Here is a 24,064-nt window from a genome sequence, read left to right on the forward strand (position 1 = left end):
TTCGCTCCAAGAAGGTATTTTAAAGACGAGCGTATTGTTAATGAATTCTCCGGGGTTTCAGCCCATCCAAATTTGAGCAGATTGGCTGTTGACTATTCCACTGGTTTCGCAGGGAAACTATTTCTTCTTCCACTAGACATCACCCTTAGGGGATGCTTTCTTTTTTTTTTTTTCCCTGATTTCATCCAATTACTTAGCTGTATGCTCTTCTGAAGCACCATAAATAATTCTCCTCCCTCTGCTGTGTTTACCAGCATGTCTCATGAAATCCAGTAAGATATGATTGATTGCAATCATTATTTCCTAGTGCTGCTATGAAAACCTCTGTCAGGTTCAGTGATTGCCTTTAAAGAGTGGCTGCCACTCAGGAAAACTGTCAAAAACCTGTCATACTTTAGCAAACTCCAATTAATCTGTTGAGCAGTTTTATTGGTGTTTTCTTTCCCATCATTGCTGATTATCGGGGTAATTAGAATATTTTTCCTTTGTAATGAGCAGCTTGCTTGTGGTGTTTTGTGGGGTTTTTTTTTGGTTTTTTTTTGTTTTTTTTTTAAAAAAGAGCATCTTGCAGGACTATTTTAGTGGGTTTTCACGCTATCGAGTTGGGTTTGGGTTTCTCCTGCCTGCCCGCAGTGCTGTTTGGGAGTCTCGTGGGGATTTTCATCGCCGGCTGAAGGGGAGAAGCCGGGGGTACCCAGTGCCGGCCGGGCTCCTCTCCATCCTCCCAATCCCCACCGCTGGCACCCGCTGCCAGGCAGCCGAGCAGCCCTTCGGCGGGGGCCTGGGTCTCCGCTTCAGGTTAACAAATTAATCCTGGCTCTTGCATTTCTAAAAGAGTCGCTTCAGCACTTTTCCTCCTTTCTTTTGGTTTTAATGAGACACACTTTCCAAGAGATGTAATAATCATTGCCAAAAATGTCAAATTGTTCTTGTTATCCTCCTTAAGCTTCTGGAACGACAACAACAGCAACAAAAAAGACCAAGAACAGAAAAAGAGAGGTGTTGATGAGGAAGGGCTTCGACTTTGTCTCCAAGAGCCAGGGAGATGTGCCCCGCGACAGCTCTGCTTTCTGGCAGGGTGCCGGAGAAGATAACCCAGTGAAGGCTGAGGGTTTTTTTTTTATTACTATTTTTATTTAGGATTTGAGGTGTTTTTTTTTTTTTTATTTCCTTATTGGAGAAGGAATATCTCCGCTCACTGTTGACAGTAAAGCTGTGAGCTTTGCTGTCGAAAAGCATCCTGGAATCGCTTGAAACCAGCTGGGAAATTGGATGATGGCAGTGACACGAGGGGAAATCTCGGCGAAGCCAGCGGGAGAGGCAGGGGGGCCGGGCTGGTGCTGTGGGACCGGGGCTTGTGGCTCTGCTCGCTGCCAGCTTCTCCGGGATCCAGGGGGTAAATGGTTTCATTCCCCAGTTGAAATATCCTGGTTCCTCCTTAGCCATTTGGGAGCAGAGCTGGGTTATGGGGTGTGCGTCCGCGGTGAGGACTCAGAACAGCATCCTTGGCTGGGTGGCCTGGGCTGTGGGTGCAATCTCCATCTCTATCTCCTGCTCGAGCACAGGGGGATCCCTGGGGAGCTTTGCTTGGGTGCTGGGGATGTGACGCTGAGCACCCCTGGATGCCTGCCATGGACATCATCTCGCTGCTGCCTGCTGGAAGCGTGAGCCCTGTGTAGCTCCGTGCCTCAGTTTCCCTTGTCCCCCTGCCCAGGGCAGGCTTAAGCTCCCTTAGTGGGGCTGGAGATGCTCCTGTAACCCATCCTGTGCTGAGGGAAAGGGCTTTTCCCAGGTCTCCTCTGCAGGGACATGCTCTGTACGTGTGTCTGGGTTTTAATCAGGGGGCAGAGCTGTTTCTCTGCCTGGGCTTTGCAAGCAGCCATTTAAATTTCAGATGAGCTGCCCCACTAAACAGGCCTTCGTAATTAAACGAATGCAGCCTGGCTACAGATTGGGGTGAGAGCCCAGCCCTGAGCGGCAGAAGCAGCAGCGGCTCTTGGGTGTCTCCATTGCTTTCCCAGGCATGATCCTTGCATCCTCCTGGTGAATTAGCACAGCCTGACCCCCCCAGAACAAGCTGGGATCCAAATCCTTGGGCCAGGAGCACCACTCCATCCGTGGAAACGTGGTGGTTGTGGTTTAAGTCCTTCTGAGCTTAACCCCAGCTGTAGGGGTTGTATGGGGTCCTTTTCCTGACCTTCAGACTCACCCACCAGCACAGGAGCGTTCAAGAAGGATGCTCAGTCTCCATCTCACTCAAAAGCTGAGTTCAAGGTCTAAGCTCTGACCTGCTGGCAGTGCTGAGATGTCAGAGCAGGAGCAAATCCTGGGCAGAAATCCCTGTTCCGGGAGCGATCAGTCCTGGAAGCTGCCTGGGGTAGGTGGAGGATGCCAGGGGCTGCGAGCCATGAACACAGCCCAGCCGTGGTGGGGATGTCAGCGGAGTGGACTCAGTCCCATGAGGAAATAACTGATGGGGATTCTCTGACTTAAGCCCATCTCGGAGCTTTTCTGTCTTTCTTGGCTGTATCTTTGCCCGGTTTGCTCAGTTGTTTGGGGAGGCCCCTGTACAAACTGACCTCCAGGGTCCAAGTTTCCACTTTTCCCCCCCGTAGCATCTTTTAATTGTGAGTTCATTAGCTTTTCTACCACTTAATGGGACAGGCTGTGACTTGCGTTCCACCCAGAGGACTGGGAAACCTTCCTGGTGGGATGGCCAAAGGTGGCTCCTTGTGTTCATGGACCCATCCAGGGAGTTCTGGGGCTGCCACAGGACTTTGGGCACCCACCAATTCAAGCAGAAGCCACCGACTTCTTGCCATGGGAGTGAGGGATTGTTTGGGAAAAAGCCCAGTTTCAATCTCCATGAATAATGGCGGGGTGTTTTTTTTTTTGAGGAATTGCTTTTGCTCTCAATTTTTCTTCCCTTTTGTTAGATAGCGTCAGGAAAAAATAATGTGTTGCTGATAATCTCAGCCAAGAGTGGAAGATGGCCCTTGGCGAGGTCTGGCTGGCCCGGTGTCAGCTTCTTGGAGGGGTTCAGGGTTGGCTCGTACCCTGGTGTTCACATGCCACATGTCTGACAGCGACAATCCACCACAGTGATGCCATACCTGCTGGGGCCGGAGCTTGGCAGGGGGACATGCGAGTGCCGAAGCCCCCAGTTTGGCTGCGGTCCCGATGCAACCCCCCTCCATCAGAGTTGGAGAACCCACCCCTGGCAGCCGGGGCTCCAGCACCGCAGCATCTGGGGCTCCAGCACCGCAGCATCTGGAGCGGGTGGTTTACTGGGAGAGTGGGGAGGGCGCTGGGGCTGGCAGTGCTGGGGTGGGGGACGCAGGGTTTGCACCAGCACAGCCACCCTCTGGCTTTGCAGCACCCGGTTTTGCATCTGCTTGGAGATGCAGGAGATGTCCGTAAGTCCCGATGGCCACCTGGGGTGTCCGGCAGCCGCTCACCTTCCCCGCGCCGCCCGCCCACCTCCTGCTGCTCCCTAAATTAAATATGTGCTGCCTCTTGAAAAGCACATGTGAGTGGAACGGTGGAGATAAGCTAAACGGGAGAAGTTCAGGGGATTATGCACTGATTAAGTTATTACTAACGTGAAATGAGCCGCGCTGAGATGAAACAGGAGCTTTATTTTCTGTTCCCTGGCTGCGGGCTCGGGGCTGCCTGTCACTAGACAGCGGATCGAACTGGGAGCCAGGAGCTCGTCTGTCCCCCGGCGCTTTCGGCACAGCAACGGTGTGCAAACCCATGGGAAGCAGAGCGTTAAGCGCGGCTGGGAATTGGGGGCTTTCCCTGCTTTCCCTTTGCTTTCCCCCCAGCAAACCCTGGGGGGGGTTTGATGAGATGCAGTGTACCGGCAGTGAGCTATTTCCAGTGCTGGGGCACCCACCCTGTAGCAGATTTGGGGTAGCAAAGAAATTCTTCTCTGCAACAGGAAAATCTGGTGCTGCTGGGAGGATGTGTTGGGGGAGGACGACCTATTTGCCTCATTTCCCATGATTTTTCCTTCAGCATGGCCTGCAGGCTGCTGGCAAAGGCAGGATGCTGGGCTCGGTGGGTCTTGGAGAGTGAAAAAATAGAAGTGCAAAATGAAAGTCTGCTTGGTTAGGGTTGGAGAATAAAGTTGGTTTGCCACAAGCACTTGGGACGGGCTGGATGGGATGGACAAGTCAGGAATTTATCCCTGGAGAGGCAGGTGAGGACGCTGGATCCAGGGCTGGTGTAACTGCTGGATACCAGGAGCTGCAGCCCAGCGGGATTCGGGCACAGGCAGGGATTAACCCACGGGCAGGACAATGGGGCTGTGGGTCTGTGGGCAGAGCTGGGGAGGGGATATCAGGGACAGCAGGAACCCAAGATGGTTCCTAAACCACCGAGCCCATCAGCGGGGCTGGGGAATGCAGGACCACCAGCAGTTTTGGGGCTGAAGCCGTGGGGAGGGGTATTTTCTCGGTCCGACACGGCAGCCCCCAGTCCGTGACTGTGTCTCGCTTGCTCTTTGTGTGCCTGCAGTGATGGGCGCGCTGGAGTCCCGAGGGGTGCTGCGGCGAATGAGCGACATGCTGGAGATGCTGATGAAGAGGATGGACATCCTGGCCAGGCTGGAGAATAGCACTGACTTCCACAAAGGGGACGAAGCGCGATTCCCTCTGGACAGGTCAGTCGGCCGCGCCGATGCCCCGTGCAGACCCCGTGGAGCGGCGCTGGGCTCAAGGAGGGGTTTGCAGGAGCAAAAAAAAAATCCTCATATGCTCTGCAGTGTTGGGCTGAGCTGCTACGTGGGGATGGTGGAGCCCACCAGGGCATGGGGCTTGGGAAGATCTTTTGCAGTCTTGGTGTTTGCTGTTTCTGGAACCTTTTTCTTTTGGGGTTTCTGAAATTGCTGTGATTTTTTGGATTTGCTGTAGCACCTGTTGCCAGCTGCTGGTGTTGCAGTGTGGGAGGGTGTCTCTCCACCGCCGTGCTGTGGTGGAGCTGGAGGTGGGACTGGCCGATGGCTGGAGCAGTACCTAGTGCGTGGGCTATGCTCCCTCTGCCATTAAATCCCAGAGCGATCTCACGGTGGTTTCTTTGTGCCCGTATTCCTCAGGTGGCTGTGGAAATGATTCTTGTTTGAGATCCAGGGCTGATACGTTCAGCCTTGGAGTTGAGCAAGGTTTTAAAATGAAATAGGAGCAAATTGTTGGGCCCCGAAACACTCTCGGGGCAGAGCTCCATCCTGGCTCCCTGTGATCCACACACCGCATCCATCCCAGTCAGCAGATTGAGAGATGCCGTCAGACCTTCCCTCTCACTAAAGAGACATTTCCCTTTGCTTTGAGAGCCTTTAAACGTTTATTAATACTAATTTGGCTGTCACGCTAAGGTCGGCAAAAATGGTAACTAAAGCGACTTGGATGTGGAAGGGCAGAGATGGAAAAACCACAGGGCAGCACAAACTGCGGTGTGGAGAAGATGCCAGCGTAGATTTTGCTCAGGTGGGGTCACAGGTGACGCGTGAGTGGTGGGTGGCCCGCAGGTGACATGCAGTGGTCACCGCTGCTCTGTGCCGTGCCACCAGAGCCGGCGCGGGAGCTGCGGCGCATCCCGATGGCTCCCGCCTGGCATTCCCACCTCTGCCTCCTGCCGCTCGACAGCCGGCGGGGGCTCCTCTGCCTCCCTCTCTCCATCTTCATTTCCATTTCTCTCCCTTGCTTTCCTTGCGAGACTCTTTTGCGCCTATAATGGAAAATAGAGTAAGTGAGCCTGTAATTAAAGGCTGTGCTGTGCCATACTGCGTGCACACGTGAATTAAAGCTGCACAGGCAGCCTCGGAGTGCGTGGTCTTGCCTTTTAAGTAACAAAATTTCCACCACTGAAAAATATAATTTACCTGGGTAATGGCAGGTGCTGGGGATTTTGCCGTTAGGAGGCTGGCTGGTACCCAAGCGTGCGAGAACAACAGTAATCCTGGAGAGGAATGGACAGGACTATTACCTCCAGTGACTGGAAGGCGCTCGCTCACGTTTGATGATTTTCTTGGCCAATCTCCTGTTAAAAGAACCAGTAGTTTCAGGTGACGGTAATTTCTGTACACCAGCAGCCAGGAGATAAACTTAAAAGCATTTATGTGAACTGGCAGCAATCGCTGCGGGTGGGGATCTCGCCTTTCAGGTCTGCCACGTGGCTGGTGACTCTGGGGCCATCGCTTGGAGAGACCGGAGAGGATGGGACCTTATGGACCCAGCACATTGAAACAGCCTCGGGTTTTGCGTATGTGCTGAGATGGGCTTGAGTGGTTGAGATTACAGAAATTTCATGAACAGAAAATCAGGGGCAACTAGTTTACCACCTTTTGTTCCATATAAATTACCCCTTAAGTGCATTCAAGTCCCATCACTTGGTCCTGCATCAGAACCGATCTGTGTCATTACCTTGTTCTCACCTCTGAAGATCAGGTTTTGGTCACGGGGCAGAGCATCTCCAGATGAAACAACCATTGTGGAGGGGTTTCTCGTGGATGGATTTTTGCTGTGCTGGTCTGTAATGAAGCACTGGCAGCATTTGCAAACACTTGTGAAGTGTTTCCCAAGCGCTCCCCTCCTTCCTGCAGCCCCCAGGTCTGTGGTCAGAGGAGACACGTTGGAGTGTTACAGCTGTGCTGGGTCTCAGCAGGTTTGAGTGGCTCCGTCTCTGCTGCCAGGCATGCTCCCTCATCCATAGTGACCTTTCTTGGCGTGTCCCGGTCCCTGCCCTCCTTTGTGGAGTGCAGGAGGCAGCTGGAAGGGTGCAGAACCAATGCACCTCATCTGCCCCCCTGCTTCGAGCAGAGCCTGGCTCCGGGCTGACCCTGCTGCTCAGAAGGATGCTCTCCAGAGCCGTGTGGAGCATCCTGGTGGGAATTGAATAGCAGCTGGTGTGAAACCTGGGCTGAGACCCCATGGAGCTGGGCAGAGGTATTCTGAGGTCCCCGTCCCTTGACGGGTAAGGGGCTGCAGACCCTGAGGACACCCTGTGCTGAGGGCCACCAGGCACCACCAACCACACCAGGACTGAGCTGTGTCTCCTGAATCCAGATCAGCCCCGTGGCTGCAGAGATGCCCTGATCTTGTTCATTATTAGGTTGCTGAGACTCCACCAAGGGCTTGTTTCCACTTTCCCTCCCTTTCTCTGTCTCTCTTTGATCACCAGTGACCGACTTGAAGCTGTCAGCGAGAGATAATACAATTAAAGGGTGCTAATTTCAAAGGGATTTTATTCCTTAAAGCGTCTCTGGTTAGCACAGCGGCCGCCTTCGTCTCCTTCCCTGCTCAGCAAAGCCACGAGCGTGGGCTTGCAATTCCACCTGCGCAAAAGTGGATTAATTCTTGTTTTCACAAAGTGCTCTCCTGCTTAACGCTGGATCTCTGACAAAATCGGGAGAACTTGGGTTTGCAGAGCCCAAATGAAAGAGGTGAAGGTTTTGGTGGACTTTATGGAATAGCCCCGTAATTAATCACTCGCAGCCCCTGTGAGCATTGTCCCCCTCCAGCGCCACGCCGGGGGAGGGCAGGGGTGGCTTTTCCCCCTGGAAAATGCAATGGAGAATTTAAATGAATAGGGTGTAATTAACGATCTGCCTTGGAAAGCCCCCCAGGTGTCAGGGCAGGCAGCTTTATGTGGCTGAAATTTGCTCCAAGATCTATCTTGCTCCATAGGTGCTGTCTGATTGAATACTCTATAGGTGCCTCCATATGTATCCCACCAGCCCCTTGCAGTGCTTTAGATAAAACTCTCAGAAGACCCAAATGTCCAATGTCCTCCTTAGGAGAGCTGCCATGGGGTTTTGTGGGGTGTCACACTGGGGCAGGGGGACAGAGACTATGCCTCTGGGCAGTGCTGGATCCCTTCTCCATCCCTCCCAGGACTCCCCTCTGCCCACACCGGGAAGGTAAATGATGGGTTCCCTAACGAGGGCAAGCAGTCTGCCAGTCAGCTGCAGAAGAATCAATACCGCTGTTAATTGAATGCAACCCTCGTAAATCATCAGAGGGGGAGGAAATTAGAAGTACTTGTGGAAGCCTTCTGGAGAGCTATTTACTGGGCAAGGGAAATATTAGTTTGCAGTGGAAGTGTTGGTCCCCCCACTGGAAAGCTCTTGGGAGGGAAGGGGTCCAAAGTGGCTGATCCAAGCTGGCCCCATAACCCGACAGCGCCGGGGCTTGGAGAAGCCCTTTTCCAGGAGCCAGGTTGCCCCCAACTTGTACCGTGCCCACGGGGAGGTGGCAGTGGGGAAGTCTGAGGACTTGCAGCTCCAGCATCCCTGGTCGTCCCTCTCCCCCACATAGTGGTTAGCCTGCAAAGGGTGTTATTTGCTAACGACTGATTAATCTTCAAGCTTAATTACTGCCAAGGCTCAGTTAATTTCCACACACTTTAAGTATTTGTTCTTGTAATCATTACATGACTCCATATTCCCCCAGTAATTAAAAGTCTCACAATATGACACTAAATGGGTGATGTTCCTGCATCCTGCCAGCCTGGCTCTATTAATTCCTGAATTGTCGCCGTTGATAAGCTGGCTTTAGAAAAATCGCTGCCAGATGCCGCGGTTCCCTGCTCTCCAGGTGAGCCTGGAGCGGTGTTTGACCCCTCCACGCGTCCTCTCCCCATTTCCTCGGCGTGCTGGGGGGCTCAGCGAGGGCATCTGCAAGGTGAGGCTGGTGTGACGTAGCGTGAAAGCTGTCCAGAGCGAGCAGAGCCCCGAAGCAGCCCATGGGGAAGGTAAGAGCCATCCTGTGACCCAGCCCGGCTTTGCTGGGTGGTTGTTTTGTGGAGTGGAGCTCAGCCTGGGAGCAGCATCAGGGATGAGGCTGGTAGGGGAGCCCAGTGACTGGTGCTCGCCTTCCTCCCCGGTGCTCACCTTCCTCACGGGTCCCACAAGCTGTTTCATCCTGGCAGAAGTGGCAAATTGTTTCTTGCCAGCTCCTGAGGACATCTCCAGCCCAGGCCTGGATGCTTTTGGCATTAAATTAGAGGGGACAGGCACAGCTCAGGGGTTCTCGGAGGACTTCTCACTCTTGGAGTCCCCATCAGGGTCAGAGGAGGAGATGCACTGGGAAATTCATGCCTGGCAGCTGAGATAAATAGCTTTTCCCTCTAAGGCAGAGCGGAGAGGTGGCTGTGTACCACTAACAGGGTGGCCAGGGGATCAGGATCCATCCCTGTGCCCCCACCTTGTCCAAGGGGCTCTGGGCTCGTTGGGAGGGTGGTGGGCATCGCCAACGCAACGGGGATACTGGTGCCCCTGTGTGCCCAGGTCACTCACACCCTCCCCTCCTGCTCCCGGGCTTGTGCCCCCCCCCAGCACCTCCAGCTCAATTTCCTGAACTTAATTCTGCCATAGGCTCCGCTTTCTGTTTGTTTTGTGCTTTTCCAGCCTGAAACATTGATACGCTGGGGGCTGCTTTAATGCAGGGCTTTGCAAATGAGGCTTCTCGATGCATTAACACGTGGAGGCAAAGTGCTCTTGGTGGCGTTTTCGTGCTGTGGTTGTGTTGTCTCGGGTGGCTTGCACAGGGAAAGCCCCCGGGGCGAGCAGAGCCCAGGGCTTTGGGGCGGGGGGGGCTGGTGATGGTGCTGTGGGATGGGGAGCAGCGTGGCACCGGGGTGCCTTTGCCCAGGCTGTGGTTTACCCTACAAGGAAAATCAGATCCCATTAATCCTCCATCAGATGTCCCTGATCTGGGAGCAGCTGGGAGCAAGCAGCACCCTCCGGAGGGGCTCCCCAGCTGGGAGGGAATGGGGACGATGGAGAGGGGTGTCCGGGGTGGCGGCAGTGCTGATGGTGGGCACACAGGCTGCCAGAATAACCCAAAACGAAGTGAAGCGTGCCCACGAAACACCCAGCTGGCAAGGAATACGAGGCTGAGGGCCGTAGAGAAGCACGGGCTCGGGAGAGGATCCTGTCCAGGGGATCCCCTGCCATGGTCAAAACTGGGTATTTTTGGTCTGATTTTTTTTGGCAGGTCCCTCTTAGTGGAGACTGCTGAGGCTGGCGATGTCTCTGTGGCTCACCGAAGGCGGTTTTTCACAGCCGGCATCAGGCTACTCGAGCACATAGGCAAATAGATCTGATTTATGCCCCAATCAAGTGAAGATGAACATATATCAAAGTGAGTGATCCCGTAACCCGCCTGTCCGTGACCCTTCGTGTTCACATAAATAAAACCCGCTGCTGCCGGGCGTGTGGCTGGGCTCGGTGCTGCTCTGGGAGTCAGGGGGGAAGCGAAGGTTTGGGCTTGTGGCTTTGGCTTCGTGTTCTGCTTGGGAAGGAGCTCACAGCACTTTATAGCACTCATAAAATATTTTAATCTTCGTTATACTTCGCTGGCCTGTGTTGGTGAGATACTGGCTTTGATCGAGAAGTTGGTTTTCCTCATTTTTTAAATGAAATTTTTTGCCAGCTCCCTAAAATGGCAGCATCCTCCCTGGGCTTTGGGTCTGATCCTCTAAATGCATTTGTGTGAGAAACGTCACCCGCAGTGAACTGAAATGAAAATAAATGGAAGTATTTTAGTGAGTAAAATGCTCCGGTATTTATTATGAGATTTATTTCGTAGCTTGGAGGAGTTCAGACAGGGCCCTGCCCGTGCATCATCCAACATTTGTTTTGGATGAGTTCCCAAGGGATGTTCCCATCCCAAAACGTGTCCCCTGGGATATTTGCCCAGGGTGAATTCCCAACAAGTGCAAACACAGCCAGAGCGAACTCAGGTCTTTATTCGGGTGTTCATGGAGGGGAGACCGAGCTGTTTGTCTCAGCCCTGAGGTGTAATGGAAAAGATTGCAGTATATGGACATACCAGAAATTGCATTGGAAGCAGCGTACGCTGTTGTGGGATTTTAAAATTTTTTTTATTTATTTTTAAATTTTTATCCCATTGACTGGCGGGAGGTGCCTGTGAAGCATAAACCCACTTCTGAGTTGTATGGGCCTTCTGATAGGTGGTTCTGGAGGAGGTTGCAGCATCCCTGTCCGTGTCTGGTGCCAGGAAAGGCAGTGAGGAGCTGAGTGCCCCGGCAGAGCCCACGCCGGGGGCAGCAAAGCAGCGAGTCCCACGCATCAGCCCCTGCCTTTCACCAGCACTTCTTCCCCCCCCCCCGTAATGCTACTATAAATTTCTGCCAAGCTGATATCAACCAGGGCTTAGGGCTTTTGTTCTGCTCCCTGGGGGTGTGAGCCTTTCCCAAGCGGAGCAGGGAATGGGACCCCCCCGTGCTCCCCATCTCGGTACCCCACGTGCTGCCCCTGCACTGCACGGACCCCCAGCTCAAACCAAGCCAAGGTTGTTTATCCGAGCTTAGGGTAATAGCTCCAGCACCGGAGTTACGAGGATTAAAGCCAGGATTACAAGTCAAATAAACACAAAACCGGCAGCTGAGCCTCGTGAGTGGGGCACTCGCCCGGCCACCGCTGCCTCGCTGGCTACACCGCTATTGGGAGCATCGGTGCCGGGGGACCGTGACCCAAATCTTAGGGAGAGCATTCGCCACCCAGTAACCCATTCATGTCCTTGCTCTTTTCCCTGTGGGCAGGCCTGGTTCCCAGCCCTTTGGGTGCAAGCCGCCTTGGAGAGGATACAGAGATGTGCACGAGGCCATGGATCCCCCAGGAAAGTTTTGCCTCCGGAATTGATGAGGTTGAATTGGATTCTCTTACACCAGAGGAGCAAAGCTCTTAATTGCTCTGTCTTCTCAGAGATTTAAATCACCTCTTTAACTTATCTAGCACTTGGACAGGAGGGCTTTTCCCTACATTTTTGGGGACCCCTTGGCTTGTCCACCACCAGGTGTTGGGCAACTTTCAGCCTGTCCCACTGGGAGGGAGGGAGGAAGGGAGGGAGGGATGGATGGATGGGTAGATAGGGAGAGGAGCTTGAGCCTGCAAGGTGGCCCTCTGGGATGTGCCCTAGGGGTTGGTTTCTCCAGGAGATACCCCTGGAGTTATTTTAACAGGCAGCACCTCAAAAGCTGCAGCAGGAGCCAGGAGGATGGGAAAGGCCCTTTTCCCATTGCTGGGAAGGGTTATCCATCAGTGCTCCCTCTGGGATTTCAGCTCCCTGTCCCAGAGAGCGAGGCTGTCGTGGGGCTGGACGTTGAGGGATGATTGGTGTCCCCGGAGCAGGGAAGCAGCGAGAGCCCAGCACCATTCCCGGGCACGCTTCCCAGCTGCTTCCTGCTCTGCCTTGGGTCTTTGGGAAAAAAAAATAATCAATCTTTAAAGAGGCAAATGGCAGCGCAGACGTCGTAATGAGCAAGTTGAAATCCTTTGGTAAACTGCTCTGTGCGAATGTTGCATTTGTTGATGTATTATCTTCAAAATACCTGCTTTTTCCCATCTGTATCGGTCTTCCCAAAGCCGCTGCCTTCACCAGTTAATAGCAAGAAATACCGGATGAGCAAGCAAATATGTTTAGGGCTTGTATTATGAAGACAACACACAAATAGAAAGAGATTCATCTTTTCATAATGCCACTTTTAGAAAAGGCAATAAAAATACAGTGCCTTGTAAAGGGATAAGCAGGCTGAATCTGAGCTGCTGCTGCGGGGTTGGGGACAAGAGACAAAGTGAAGGGAACCAAATTAATGCATAAAAAAGTAAAGGAAAACTCAACCTCCGGCTATATTATATGGCAAATGATCTGCCAGTGGGGAAAGATACATCTTAATAGCGGTTTTTGAAACGAGATGAATACTGTATACAGTGCATTATAAGGCACAGTGTGATCTGAATCTTAATCAACATGGGGAAATATAAATCTGAAAATAATAAAGATGAAATCAATATTGATGGTTAGAAGTAAAAGTACTGTATTTGCTGTAGTAAACGGTTTTAAGGTCCCAGGGAAAAATTTGTTCTAGAAAACCCATAGTAATTTACTATAGTTTCAATAGCTGGCACAGCCCCAGCGCATTTTGGTGGCATTTATATTGTCGCTATAGAAAAATCTAAAAAGCAACAAGGAAGAAAAAAAAAGCCCGTTGCTCTCGCAGTGCAGCGGTAGCGCTGGAAGCGAGTTCTTCTTTCCGCCGGGCTGGCGGGGGCCGTGCTGGTGTCCCAGCTCGGGTGGGGACACACGGTGAGATATCCCCCTCCTGCCTCGCTGTCACTGAGCGGAATAAGCCACTTACCTTGTAATTCCCAGTGTCTCTAGTTACTAAGAATAAAGCATCAAATTCTGACAAACTACAGAAAGCCTTTTTGCGTTTGAGGTTTTGCTTTAAATGTTTTATTTTCTTGTCCTCTGCCCAGGTGACACATCACTGTAATGATAGGTGATGTAACTTGTGCTTAACCTTCTTGTCATCTCTTTAATATGTTAAATGAAATTTGCCGCTCAAGTGGTAGCCTTGTTGCCCAGCGGATAAAACCACCGAGGCTGACTCGGTGCTGCCCGTGTTAGAGCTAACGCCAGGACCCATCAGTGCTCCCGACGTGGGAGCATGGCTCTGCACCCCAAAGCATGAAACCCCTCCCTCAAAGTCATGGGGATTTGGAGAAAACCAGTTTGACCAGTAAGGGTGATGAGCGTGCAAGTGGTGGGAGATTTGAGCCTGGTTCCTTATTTCAGAGGGATGTTTTCTACCATTTTTCCATCATTTTAGTATATGCCAAGAACTACGGTGGGCATTTTTTGTGTCACTTCGCAGTAACCCTCTGTGTTTTGGGGAAAGCCTTGCAGAGCCCATACGGCACGGTTGCCCTGTTTGCGAGAACTGGGAGTGCTGTCTGAGTGTGATGTTCACACATTTTACGTCAAAGGGCTTTGGGCTGAAATCTCTGTGTTTGGGGAGCAGCTGTAGCTTGCAAGAGCTGGGCAAGCTGGCATAGGTTCCATCATCCTGTGGAAACCGCTGCTGTGGCCAGAGCTCTGGCAGGACTTGGCTGAGCCTGGAAGAAAGCCATTTATTTGGGATAAAGATCCTGATCTTTGTTTGAACGTGTTTGTGGGTGCCCAGTGCTCAGCCCTGGCTGAGCTGCGGTCTGAAGGTCATCAGAGAGGAGATGGGGACCGAGGTTCCTCTTGGCTTTTGGGTTTCACCGAATTACTTTGGTGTTTGGGAGCAGGTTAGGACCCAAGTGGGAATTGGGATAGCTTCTGGGAGGAGGCAGAATTTGGATGGTGGGCACGCAGGTGCTCTGAAGCCTGGGAGCAGAGCTGTTGTGGCTGTGCTCATCCTCTTTCCTTGCCATGAGTGATGGAGCAACCTGAGGAGCATCCTCCACCAAGCCAATGTCCCTCTTCTGTTGTTGGAGCCGGAGGCTCGATTCCCTGGCTCTAAATTCACAGCATCCTTGGGATGTTTGCTCCTAAACTGCCCATCCCGGCTTTCCCTGTTTACCAAGTGCCTGTGCATCACCTGCCTGGTCCGACAGCTGCTGGTGGGTGGAAAAAAGGGTTGGAAAAATGGGGGGTTTGTTGAGCTTTCAGGGCTGGTTGAGTTCTGCAACCCTCAGACCAAGAGGATTTTATCTCCTCGGAGCCACACTGACAAGCAGAGCTTATTGCAGGTCATTTTTGTGCCCATATTTTACCAGGGCCTCATGAGCCACCTCCCTGCTGCCGCGGTTACAGCAGCTGGCTGGGTACCTGGGGTTTATTCTCTGCAAAGGTTGAATGTTACTTGGGGGCAATGGTGTCCTCTGCATTTAATTATTATTTCTTAAAAGCCTAAGATATGTGGCTCTCTGTGGAGGTATGCAGGCTGAATATTGATGGTCATAAACCATGCCAGAAGGAAAAATGTGGGCTGCTCGCTGCTAGCGAATGGACTTTAAATCAACAACTGAAGCAGTATCGGTTCATAAAACTAGGATTTTTTTAGCCTTGAGGACAGAGGTACTTTAAATCCCAGCCTTCGGGTTCACTGATCTGCTGGAGAACGAGCATAAAACTTCACCGGGAAGGACCTGACATCAGCACATATTTTTTGTGCCAGGAGTACTCAAGGTAGCCCTTTTGGTTTTTGCTCACTGCTTATGACATTTCCTTGTATTATAATGATCTCGGCAGCAGCAGGAGGAAAAACTTATGACCCAGATGCTGCAGAAGGGGAGATTATGTACTGCGATAACCGCCCTCGTCGAGACAGGGTTGTTGTTTGTGGTGGAAATGGCAGGCGAGGCATTTGGAGGTGGAGAGCTTGCTCCTTGTCAAGCCTGGCAGGGGACCGCTGCTGATGGATTGAGCCCTCTTCCCCTTTTATTTATTTCACCAGGTTTTAATTGACAACCGGCCTCTTTACAGCGCTCCCTGGCTCCGTCTGCGCAATGTGTTATGTAGATGAGTTTAATGGTGCTGTTTACCCGGGACGGTATTGATTGCGAGGTTTAATTCGATAGACGGCGTCCGCAGCTATTCGAACTGGTGGAATCTGATCTCGAGCCCTGCTGGGGCTTTGCTGGGGCTGCCGTACCCAGCTCAACCCCAGCTCCTGCCAACACTCGCCGCGACACCCTGTCCCCGCACAGCCCTCACCAGGGGACCTGCAAATCTACTCCCCTAAGGCTTTGGTGGACAGGCTGGCTCAGACCGTCCATGTGTCCTGCATGTTTTGCATCTCTCTGCAGTCTGGTCCAGGCCCCCGGGCTGCCTCAGCCCTCCTCTGGTTTTGCCTTCCTTTCTCTTTATTTTTGGTGGGGTTTTTTTCCCCTCCCTTTTTTTTTCCCAGCACGGCTTCCTGCATGCACCGCAAGGCCAATAATCACAGCAGAGGATTTTCAAACATAGCGCATCTGAAAAAAGAAAAAGAATTTTTTTCCAGCCTATTTAATATTTCCCCGTGTAAAATGCACAAATGTAGCCGTGTTTATCAGCACGCTGCGAAAAATGGCAGAATACTGATTTACATAGGTTTTTAACCAAACCTCTTTGCCCGGCACACACTGAACCAGGCATTCCCGTATTTGTTGCATCCTGGAGCTAAATTCAACCTGCTGCCACCTTCCAAAGATGACAGATTTGCTGTAAGCACCCCTGGGTGTCACCCCTGGGAGATACCAAGTTTTCAGGATCTATTTGTTTTTTTTCCCCAGGTTCCAGCCAGCAGCCGGGTTGATGGAGAGGATCCAAGCTATAGCTCAAAATGTCTCAGACATCGCAATAAAAGTAGATCAGATTCTCCGGAACAGCCTCCTGAATGGGAAAGGTGAGTGTCCCCGGGGGTCCCCATGCCCCAAACCTCCTGTGTGTTATACGGTTGCAAGCCTACCATGAAAAATTTGGTAAAAATGCAGGGGAAAGGATGCCGGTCTGAGGTTACTCAACTCACTCCTGTCTGCAGGAGTAAGTAGGACACCTGAATCTCTTTGGCAGACTTCCTAGGGCTGTTGTGTCCAACTCTGTGCAGATGCAGCACATGGTCACACCATCTCTTTGAAGGAGAGGAGGTCCTGAGTGCGGTCTGAGCCTTCTCAGAGGTTTCCAGAACTCTCACCTTGCTATTACATCCAGTAAGGCTAGAAAAGGAGGTTGCAGAGGGAACCACCCTCCATGGTCTCTGACAGCAGTAACATTCCTAAAAGCCTTGCCTCACTTGGCCCAGGAGGGCTTGAGAGCGAGGGACATCAATCTGCAGATGAGCAAGACCTGGGAAGCTCATGCCTGCAATGGGGAGGAACGGTGACAAATTTGAATTGCTGTCAGAAATAGATGCCACAGAGTTAAATGCAGAATTAAAAATAAGGAGCAGTGCCAGCACAAACACCTGGATAGAAAAATGTGGGGCTTTGGATCCAAAGCCCAGGGGCTGGGATCCAGCGCCAGGAGAGATGTTCCCATCCCGCCCCGGCAGTGTTGGGAGGGCAGCTGTGCTCTCCAGACATTTCTCCACACAGCTGCCTGTTTCCCGAGGTTTGGGCTGGCATCATCAAGTAGAAGATGCTTCCATTGCCTCTTCCACCTCATGGTTTTTTGATCATAGGCAAAGGAGGGCTTATAGGAGGGGTGGTGTCGTTTATTAATCCAACCACAAAGCGGAAAAAAAAAAATCCTATTACTGTTTTTTAGCCACTTTTGTGCCTTATTCCAGAGCCAGCCCCGGGGGTTGAGTCTTCACTTGGCAGCTCAGCAGGACAATTTTTATTGCCAGTTTACAGCATAAAGGCTGTCAGCTGCTTCCTAGACACTGGCGCCTGCTTACGGGTGATTAACAGGAGCATGGATAGGTGGGAGCCGGGGTCTGGACCAGGCTGAGAGCAGCAGGAAGGTGCTATAAAGAGACCTGCTGGGGTTTAGGAGAAGGGAACACACTCTCAGCGTTGAAGCACAGCTGGGAAGCTTCCTCTCTTTCCTCCCTGACATGGGGGAAGATGCTTCACAACTTGGTGTCCTGCTCCATCAAGTGGGATGGGGCTGTCTGCCAGCCCGGCTGTGGTGCCGATGGAAGTGCTGGGGGATCCCTTCCCCTTCCCCTTCCCCTTCCCCTTCCCCTTCCCCTTCCCCTTCCCCTTCCCCTTCCCCTTCCCCTTCCCCTTCCCCTTCCCCTCTCCTCTCAGCATTTCTAGCTGCTCCACTGCCATGTCCCAGCTCTCCCCATGCCCAATTTTTCATTCTGCAGTGGTGGAAGGCAGGAGGGACCAGTGCGAGGTGCCCAGGGACCCCAAGTACCCTGACTGCGCTGGCAAAGTGGAGGTGAGTTGGGGTTCCCCGTCTGGGAGAGGGTCTCCTCCTGGGGTGGAAGCTGCTGGGGAGGGCACAAAGCAACGAACCCAGGGATTAAAATGGGAAGGGATGTGCAGAGGGGGATGCTTTCCAGAATAAAACTGTTTGCTTTAAATGGGAAAGGTGCAGCCCATTGAAGAAGAAGGAGCAGAGCCAAAGATGTGGAAAGCAGAGAAGAAAACACAAGGGAAGTGTCCCACCTCCTCTGGGAGCCTTTGCTATACAAATGTAACTGTTTTCCCCCAATAATAAGGCATATACCATCAGTTTTAGTCGTATGAAGCACTGAAGCCACGGTACCCGGAGGTGTGCAGGCAGCATCAGCATCAGCTCTGCGAGGCCACCTCTGCCTGCAGCCCTCCCTGCCCCTGCTGTCTGTGTTTAATGACAGGAGCGCGGTGAGGAGAAAGCGCTGTCACATCGGCTTCAAATATCTGGAGCGTGAGCCGGTGTCTGGGGAATAACCTCAGCGTTGCACAGAAGAGCATCTCGTTAAGGTGGCCAGGACCTCCATCTCAAATAGGATGTCCTGCCTGACCCAACCTGCTCTTTACACCTGAACGCAGCCTGGCATTTGGCCGGGACCATGATTGCTTTGTCAGAGAGCATATTTACATGAACTAATTAAAAGCATCTCCCTCTTCCCTCCCCTTCCCAGCCTCCTGCTTCAAGCTCAGGCTTCTGTAGGGCCGAGTCTCCCTGAAAAGATGTTGAAGGGTACATTAAAATGATACTGGGGGGTGTGTGTTGTATTTTCCTCTTCCCCTGGTGCTGGGCATCCTTTACTTCCACAATTTGAGTAAATTCGGAATGTAATTTAATTGTGGAAAGCTGTAATTCGATCTCCTGTCTGAGTGATTGCTGCGTTTTACATATTGGGCGCAGCGACCTGTCTCCTGAGAAGATTTGTTTTTATAGTTGAATTAAGGAAGAGGCTGGCAAGAGCCCTTGGGGAGGGGGATGATAAATTGGAGCTGCGGTCGCTGGTTATTCTCCTTCGTGTGAAATCATCCTCAGGGACTGCTGGTGGGTCTGTCCCCCTGGCCCCGCTGCGCCTGGGGCAATGAGATCAGCAGCTCAGCTCGCTCCCCAGCAAAGCTAACGAGAAGAAAACCCTGTAGTGTGTAATTTCCTAGGGATTAACAACAGTGCCCCGGCGAAGGCATATGTTGGTGCCAGGACTGGTGCTAGAAACTCAGGAAGCCCCAAGCAAACCCTCCTGGCTCTTCCTCTGCTCCTTGCAGCCCTTTATCCACCCTCTGCCCTCTGTTTCTAGCTCCCAGCTAGAGAAGGGTGATGGAGAATAGAGGTTGCCCATAGCGGGGGCATCTCACAGGGCTGGGCATCCCTTCCCGGCTAGAGGATGAGCCCGATGTGTTTCTTTGTCCTCTCGCAGTGGATGAGGGCCAGGTGGACCTCCGACCCCTGCTATGCGTTTTTTGGCGTGGATGGCACTGAGTGCTCATTCCTCATCTACCTCAGCGAAGTTGAGTGGTTCTGCCCTCCCCTGCCCTGGCGAAACCGGACGGCGGCTTTGCCTTCCCCCCCACCACTGCCCCGGGTGCAGGTAAGGTGGGGACAGCCTGTGTCCTGCTGGTTCTGGCAGGGTGCTTGGGGGGAGACAGTGGCTTCAAGGCTCTGGAAATAAATGTTCCTAGAGCCAGCAGGGCCACGGTGCCACATGTGGGTTTACATAGAATCATAGCATGGTTTGGGTTGGAAGGGACCTTTAAAGGCCATCTAGTTCCACCCTGCTGCCATGGGCAGGGACATCTTCAACTAGATCAGGTTGCTCAGAGCCCTGTCCAACCTGGTCTGGAATGTTTCCATGGATGGGGCACCCACCACCGCTCTGGGCAACCTGGCCCAGTGTCTCATCACCCTCATGGTAAAAAATTTCTTCCTTATATCTAGTCTAAATCATCCCTTTTTTTAGTTTAAAACCATTACCCATTGTCCTATCGCAACAGGCCCTCCTAAGAAGTCTGTCCCCATCTTTCTTGTAGCCCCTTTAAGTACTGGAAGGCTGCAGTAAGATCTCCCTGGAGCCTTCTCTTCTCCAGGCTGAACACCCCCAACTCTCTCAGCCTGTCCTCACAGCAGAGGGGCTCCAGCCCTTGAAGCATTTTTATGATCTCCTCTGGCCCCGCTCCAACAGGTCCGTGTCCTTCCTGTGCTGAGGAATCTGGGATGTCACGAGATGCTCTGGGTGCAACAGGGCCCCTGGGATTTGATGCATTAAGTGGCTCTGGTGTCGGGTCTGGTGGCACCGGGGAAGCTCTCCATCCAGGAGGGACCTACAGCACCTCAGCTGTGATGGACAAACCTCCGCCAGCCCCTGTGGCAGCCCGGGGGCTCCTCTTGTAGCTGTTTTCCCTACACTGGAAATGCAGAGCATGCTCCTTTCCTAGGCAGCTTTCCAGAGCGACCTGGCTCACCTCCTGGAGCTGATCGGCACGGGCAAGGAGTCCCTCAGCTTCATGAAGAAGAGGATCCGGCACTTGGCCCAGCAGTGGCTGCGGGCGGCTCGGCGCCTCGAGCAGAAGCTGAAGAACCGGCAAAGGGACCAGAAACATGTACGAGCAAATTGCACGATGGGGACAGACACAGAAACTCTGAGTCGTTGGGGACATGGGGAGAGGAGACAGCTGAGATATGAGGAGGCTGGGAGGAAAATTCACTTATGGAAGCATGTGGGTCTGCAGGGTCGGTCTGTGGTCCATGAGCGTGGCTCTGCATGCATTCGGGATATTGCAGGACCAGCGCTCCTGAATGATGGGGTGAATTTTGGAGACGGGTCCTGGTGGGTAGGAGATGACGTCCCACTGGCATACCACCATTGGCAGTGGGCAGGGAGGTTGGCACGTCTCCTCTGCGGAGGTGCCCAGGTTGATGGCCCTCCCCTTCGCGTTTTTGCAGTGCCCTTTAGTCCCTGTGTGCCGGGAGATCCGGCTCTGATCCATGGGATGGACCCTGATGTACGTTGGGAACATGGACCTGGCCCCAAGATAGAGAGTGCCAGTCAATGGGAGCTGGCAGCCTCTGACTCTGGGTCTTTGCTAATTGGACATAGATCACTTGTCATTACTCCTGAATGATTTCCCCGAGTAATTACAGCCTGCAAAAGGAGCTGGAGGGAATCAGGGAACTTAAGTCATTTTGGACTGGAAAACCCAACTTATCCCCTTCCCCCCCAGCACCTCTTTTCCTAGCACTGACCCCTCTCCTTGTCCCTCCAGATCTTGATCCATATCGGCTTCCTGACGGAGGAGTCGGGGGATGTTTTCAGTCCGCGGGTGCTGAAGGGGGGCCCGCTGGGCGAGATGGTGCAGTGGGCTGACATCCTGGCTGCCCTCTTCCTCCTGGGACACAGCCTGAGGGTCACCGTCTCCCTGAAGGAGCTGCAGAGGTGGGTGTGTGGTCCGTCCCGGGTCTGCCCCCGACGTGTGTGTGGTTTTCGAGGTTTTTGCATGAAAGCACAAAATCTGCAAAGGCTCGGGGGTGGCTTTTCCCCATGTGCATCTCAGGCAGCGCTGGTGCTGTGCTGGTGGAAGTGTTGGGTGGGTGCAAATCACCAGCGTCACGGCTGGGATCGATCCCATCCCTTCTGCATCCCGGGGACATGAGGAGGACTGGTGCAAACTAAGGCTTTGCAGCAGGGCTTTGTGTGGGACTGATGTGGAGATGTCTGGGGCAGGGCTCTTCCCTGTGGTCCTGGCGCTGGATCTGAGCAGCATTAATCCCTTGCTGTCAGTGCACAGCATCACCCGTGTCCCCTGACACCTGCCTAGGGCTGGATGTGGGAAAGGCTCCCTTTTGCCCTCCCCAGGGATGCTCTCTGCGGGGCTGGTGGCCTCGTGGCTGCAGGATGCAGGTGTCCTGCAGGTCACTGGCTCTTCCCACCGTGCACGACTGTGCTCGACCCTAGTGGCTTCGCTGGCATTGTTTGAGCAGCGACTGTGTTCCCTTCCTTCCTTTCTTTCTTCCTTCCCTCCCTTCCTCCCTGCTCTGCTGCTGGGGGCGGCTGCCAAAAATAACCTGCATCCCTTGCAGAGGAGTGGCAGCCACCAAAGTGTCCTTCCTCAGGAGATGCTGTTGGTGGCTTCGAGACCTCTGGGGGAATTTGTCGCTGCCGGGGCACTTCCCACAGAGGGATGGGCTTTTTCTGCTGTGGGATATAGGGTGATGCAGGGTGAGAATGTATAAACACCTACACTGGGCCACCTTAGGGAGCACTCTCTCTCCAAAAGGGACCAATATTAGATGGAAAAAATAAGAGGGAGAAGATAACTGTGTGCTGTGTTCCCCTGCTGATGCAGTTCTGTTATTACCGGGCTGATGCTGCTGCCTCCTGTAACCTCGCAAGCTTTCCTCACCTCCGACGAGACATCTCGAGTGGAGGGCAAGTGCCAGGGAAAATGCAAATTGGGATGGGTTATAAATCAAGAAAAGGCTGGAGCTGCCTCGGGGACTGGGCAGGTTTTGGGCGATGCTAAGCCAGCATCGGCCGCATAATGAGCCATACTGAAAAGGGAGTGAAAAAACCAACAGTCCTGGAAAAAAAACAACAAAAAAACTCCCAACCCAGCCCCTGCGGCATTCAGAATTAATAAACGGAATTAGCTCACGACTAATTAACTCAAAAAAATAATCCTGGTCCTAATGCAAAAGGCAGCAGCTTCTCAAAGAGGCGGGCATGCATCACGCCGATCTCCGCATGGCGTGCTGAGCTAAATTGACGTTCTAAATAATATCCATGTACTCAAGGATGAAAGAAGTTAATGGCTGGGAGGGTCGCGTTGTTGTTGTGTGGTTCTTGTTTGTGTTTTTTAATGAAGAGCCTCACAGTAGTCACTTAACGAGGGGAAGGAGCCGGCTGAGTCTTACCGGGAGTTTTGCAGCATCCATTTCCCTCTGCGAGTGACTCTGGAGAGAGCTGCGTTGCTGCCTGTAGTATTTCGCCTTTCTCAGAAGCGTAGGAGCTTTGGCATCGGTTGGCCGTGATGAGACCTCCTCTCTGACGTGGATTTGGATGTGTCACCTGGGATGCCTGGGAACAGCAGCTCCGTCTCTTCCCTTTAGTCATTGGGATGGGGAGCAAGAGGGGCTGGGGCTGTGCATCCTGCACTTCTCTCTGTCCCAGGGATAGAAACTGTCCCCACCTCTCCAGTGCGTGTCCTGTGCCTGGCTTTGGTGATATTTTAAATGCTGGACACCCACGTTGTGGGTCCACCTCCATGTTGATGGGACTGTGGGCGAGCAGGGGCAGGACCTGGGGCTGCAGCTGGGTCCCCTCTGTTCCTTTGGAGACCAAGTCCAGTGTTGGCTGGCACCCTCCTGCAGCCCATCAAGAGATGGGGTAATGTGGGTGTTGGCGGGGGAGCAGAGGTCCCCCCCGAGTGGTGGCAGCAATCCTGCTCGGTGCTCGCAGACCCTTCAGCAGCATCCCTGCCGTTGGGCTGGTGTGGCATAAGCAGTGGCTCTGAGGAGTGCTGAGATAAGCCTTCTCCTGACCACGAGTGAGTGGGAGGCTTAGCAGAACATGTGTAATTAATCATGAGTTGTGCTAATGGTTAATCTTGGAACTTCATTAAAGCCTGGAGGGGACTTCCCCTGTAGCTGCAGCTTTGAGGAGGGGTTGGGACGCAGAGAGCTGGGGATCCGAGGGGCTGGAGCTGGGGTGCAGGGATGAAGCTAAAGCCATGTCACCGTAGAAGGGTCCACCAAAGTACTCTGATTTCTTACCCCTCCTGCCCTGAGCAACCTCCCGAAGCAGCCAAGCTTTGCTCCGCTGGAGACCAGGGCTAAATTTGTCCTCTCCCATCCCAGGTGTCTCTTGCTGAGCTTGCAGCAGGACAGGCACTAGTGTCGGGGTGGGTTTGAGGATATTTTGCTCCAGCAACGTGAAATGTTAAGTCCGCTTGTTTGTTTTTCTTCGGCACCCCCTGCTCCTTCCATGGCTCGGAGCTGTAGCTGCTCCCGCCCTTCACGGAGCAAAGGCTGGTGCCCATAAATTATTCAGCACGGAATAACCTCTCTCCTGGTTTGTTTTTTGGTTTTTGTCTCTTCAAATTTCTGAGCTGATTTTTCTATGTGTATTGATCATTGGCAAGGGATCACTGGGAGGTTTGCCTGCGTACGCTTCAGCCGGTAGTTATCTGAGAGCTGTTCATTATTAGCATCTATATTGATTGCAATGCAGCAGTACCCGGAGGCGGTGGTCAGGATTGGGTCTGAAATGCTGGGGATCAGGCAAATGAGGATAAAAAGTAAGTCCCTGGTCCAAAAAAAAAAACTGGTGATGGAGGGCTGGGGGTGCAAACGGGTCGGGAGTGTGACCACGTTGTGCTGGGCACGTCTCCATGCGGAGA

General features: G+C 52.8%; 1 protein-coding gene across 2 annotated transcripts in view; it reads left to right on the forward strand.

Moving 5' to 3' along the window:
- The window catches only part of MGAT5B (alpha-1,6-mannosylglycoprotein 6-beta-N-acetylglucosaminyltransferase B), a 66,318-nt gene that overhangs the window by 20,324 nt on the left and 21,930 nt on the right, over positions 1–24,064 (forward strand). For both annotated transcript variants that reach the window (XM_074160107.1, XM_074160109.1), the window contains exons 3-8: positions 4,522–4,666; positions 16,067–16,179; positions 17,590–17,663; positions 19,090–19,260; positions 20,105–20,269; positions 20,933–21,102. In XM_074160107.1, the coding sequence (XP_074016208.1) occupies positions 4,522–4,666; positions 16,067–16,179; positions 17,590–17,663; positions 19,090–19,260; positions 20,105–20,269; positions 20,933–21,102 (838 nt within the window). The remainder of the gene's footprint in view (positions 1–4,521; positions 4,667–16,066; positions 16,180–17,589; positions 17,664–19,089; positions 19,261–20,104; positions 20,270–20,932; positions 21,103–24,064) is intronic.

Source organism: Numenius arquata, chromosome 17, assembly GCF_964106895.1.
Source record: "Numenius arquata chromosome 17, bNumArq3.hap1.1, whole genome shotgun sequence".
Taxonomy (NCBI): Eukaryota; Metazoa; Chordata; class Aves; order Charadriiformes; family Scolopacidae; genus Numenius; species Numenius arquata.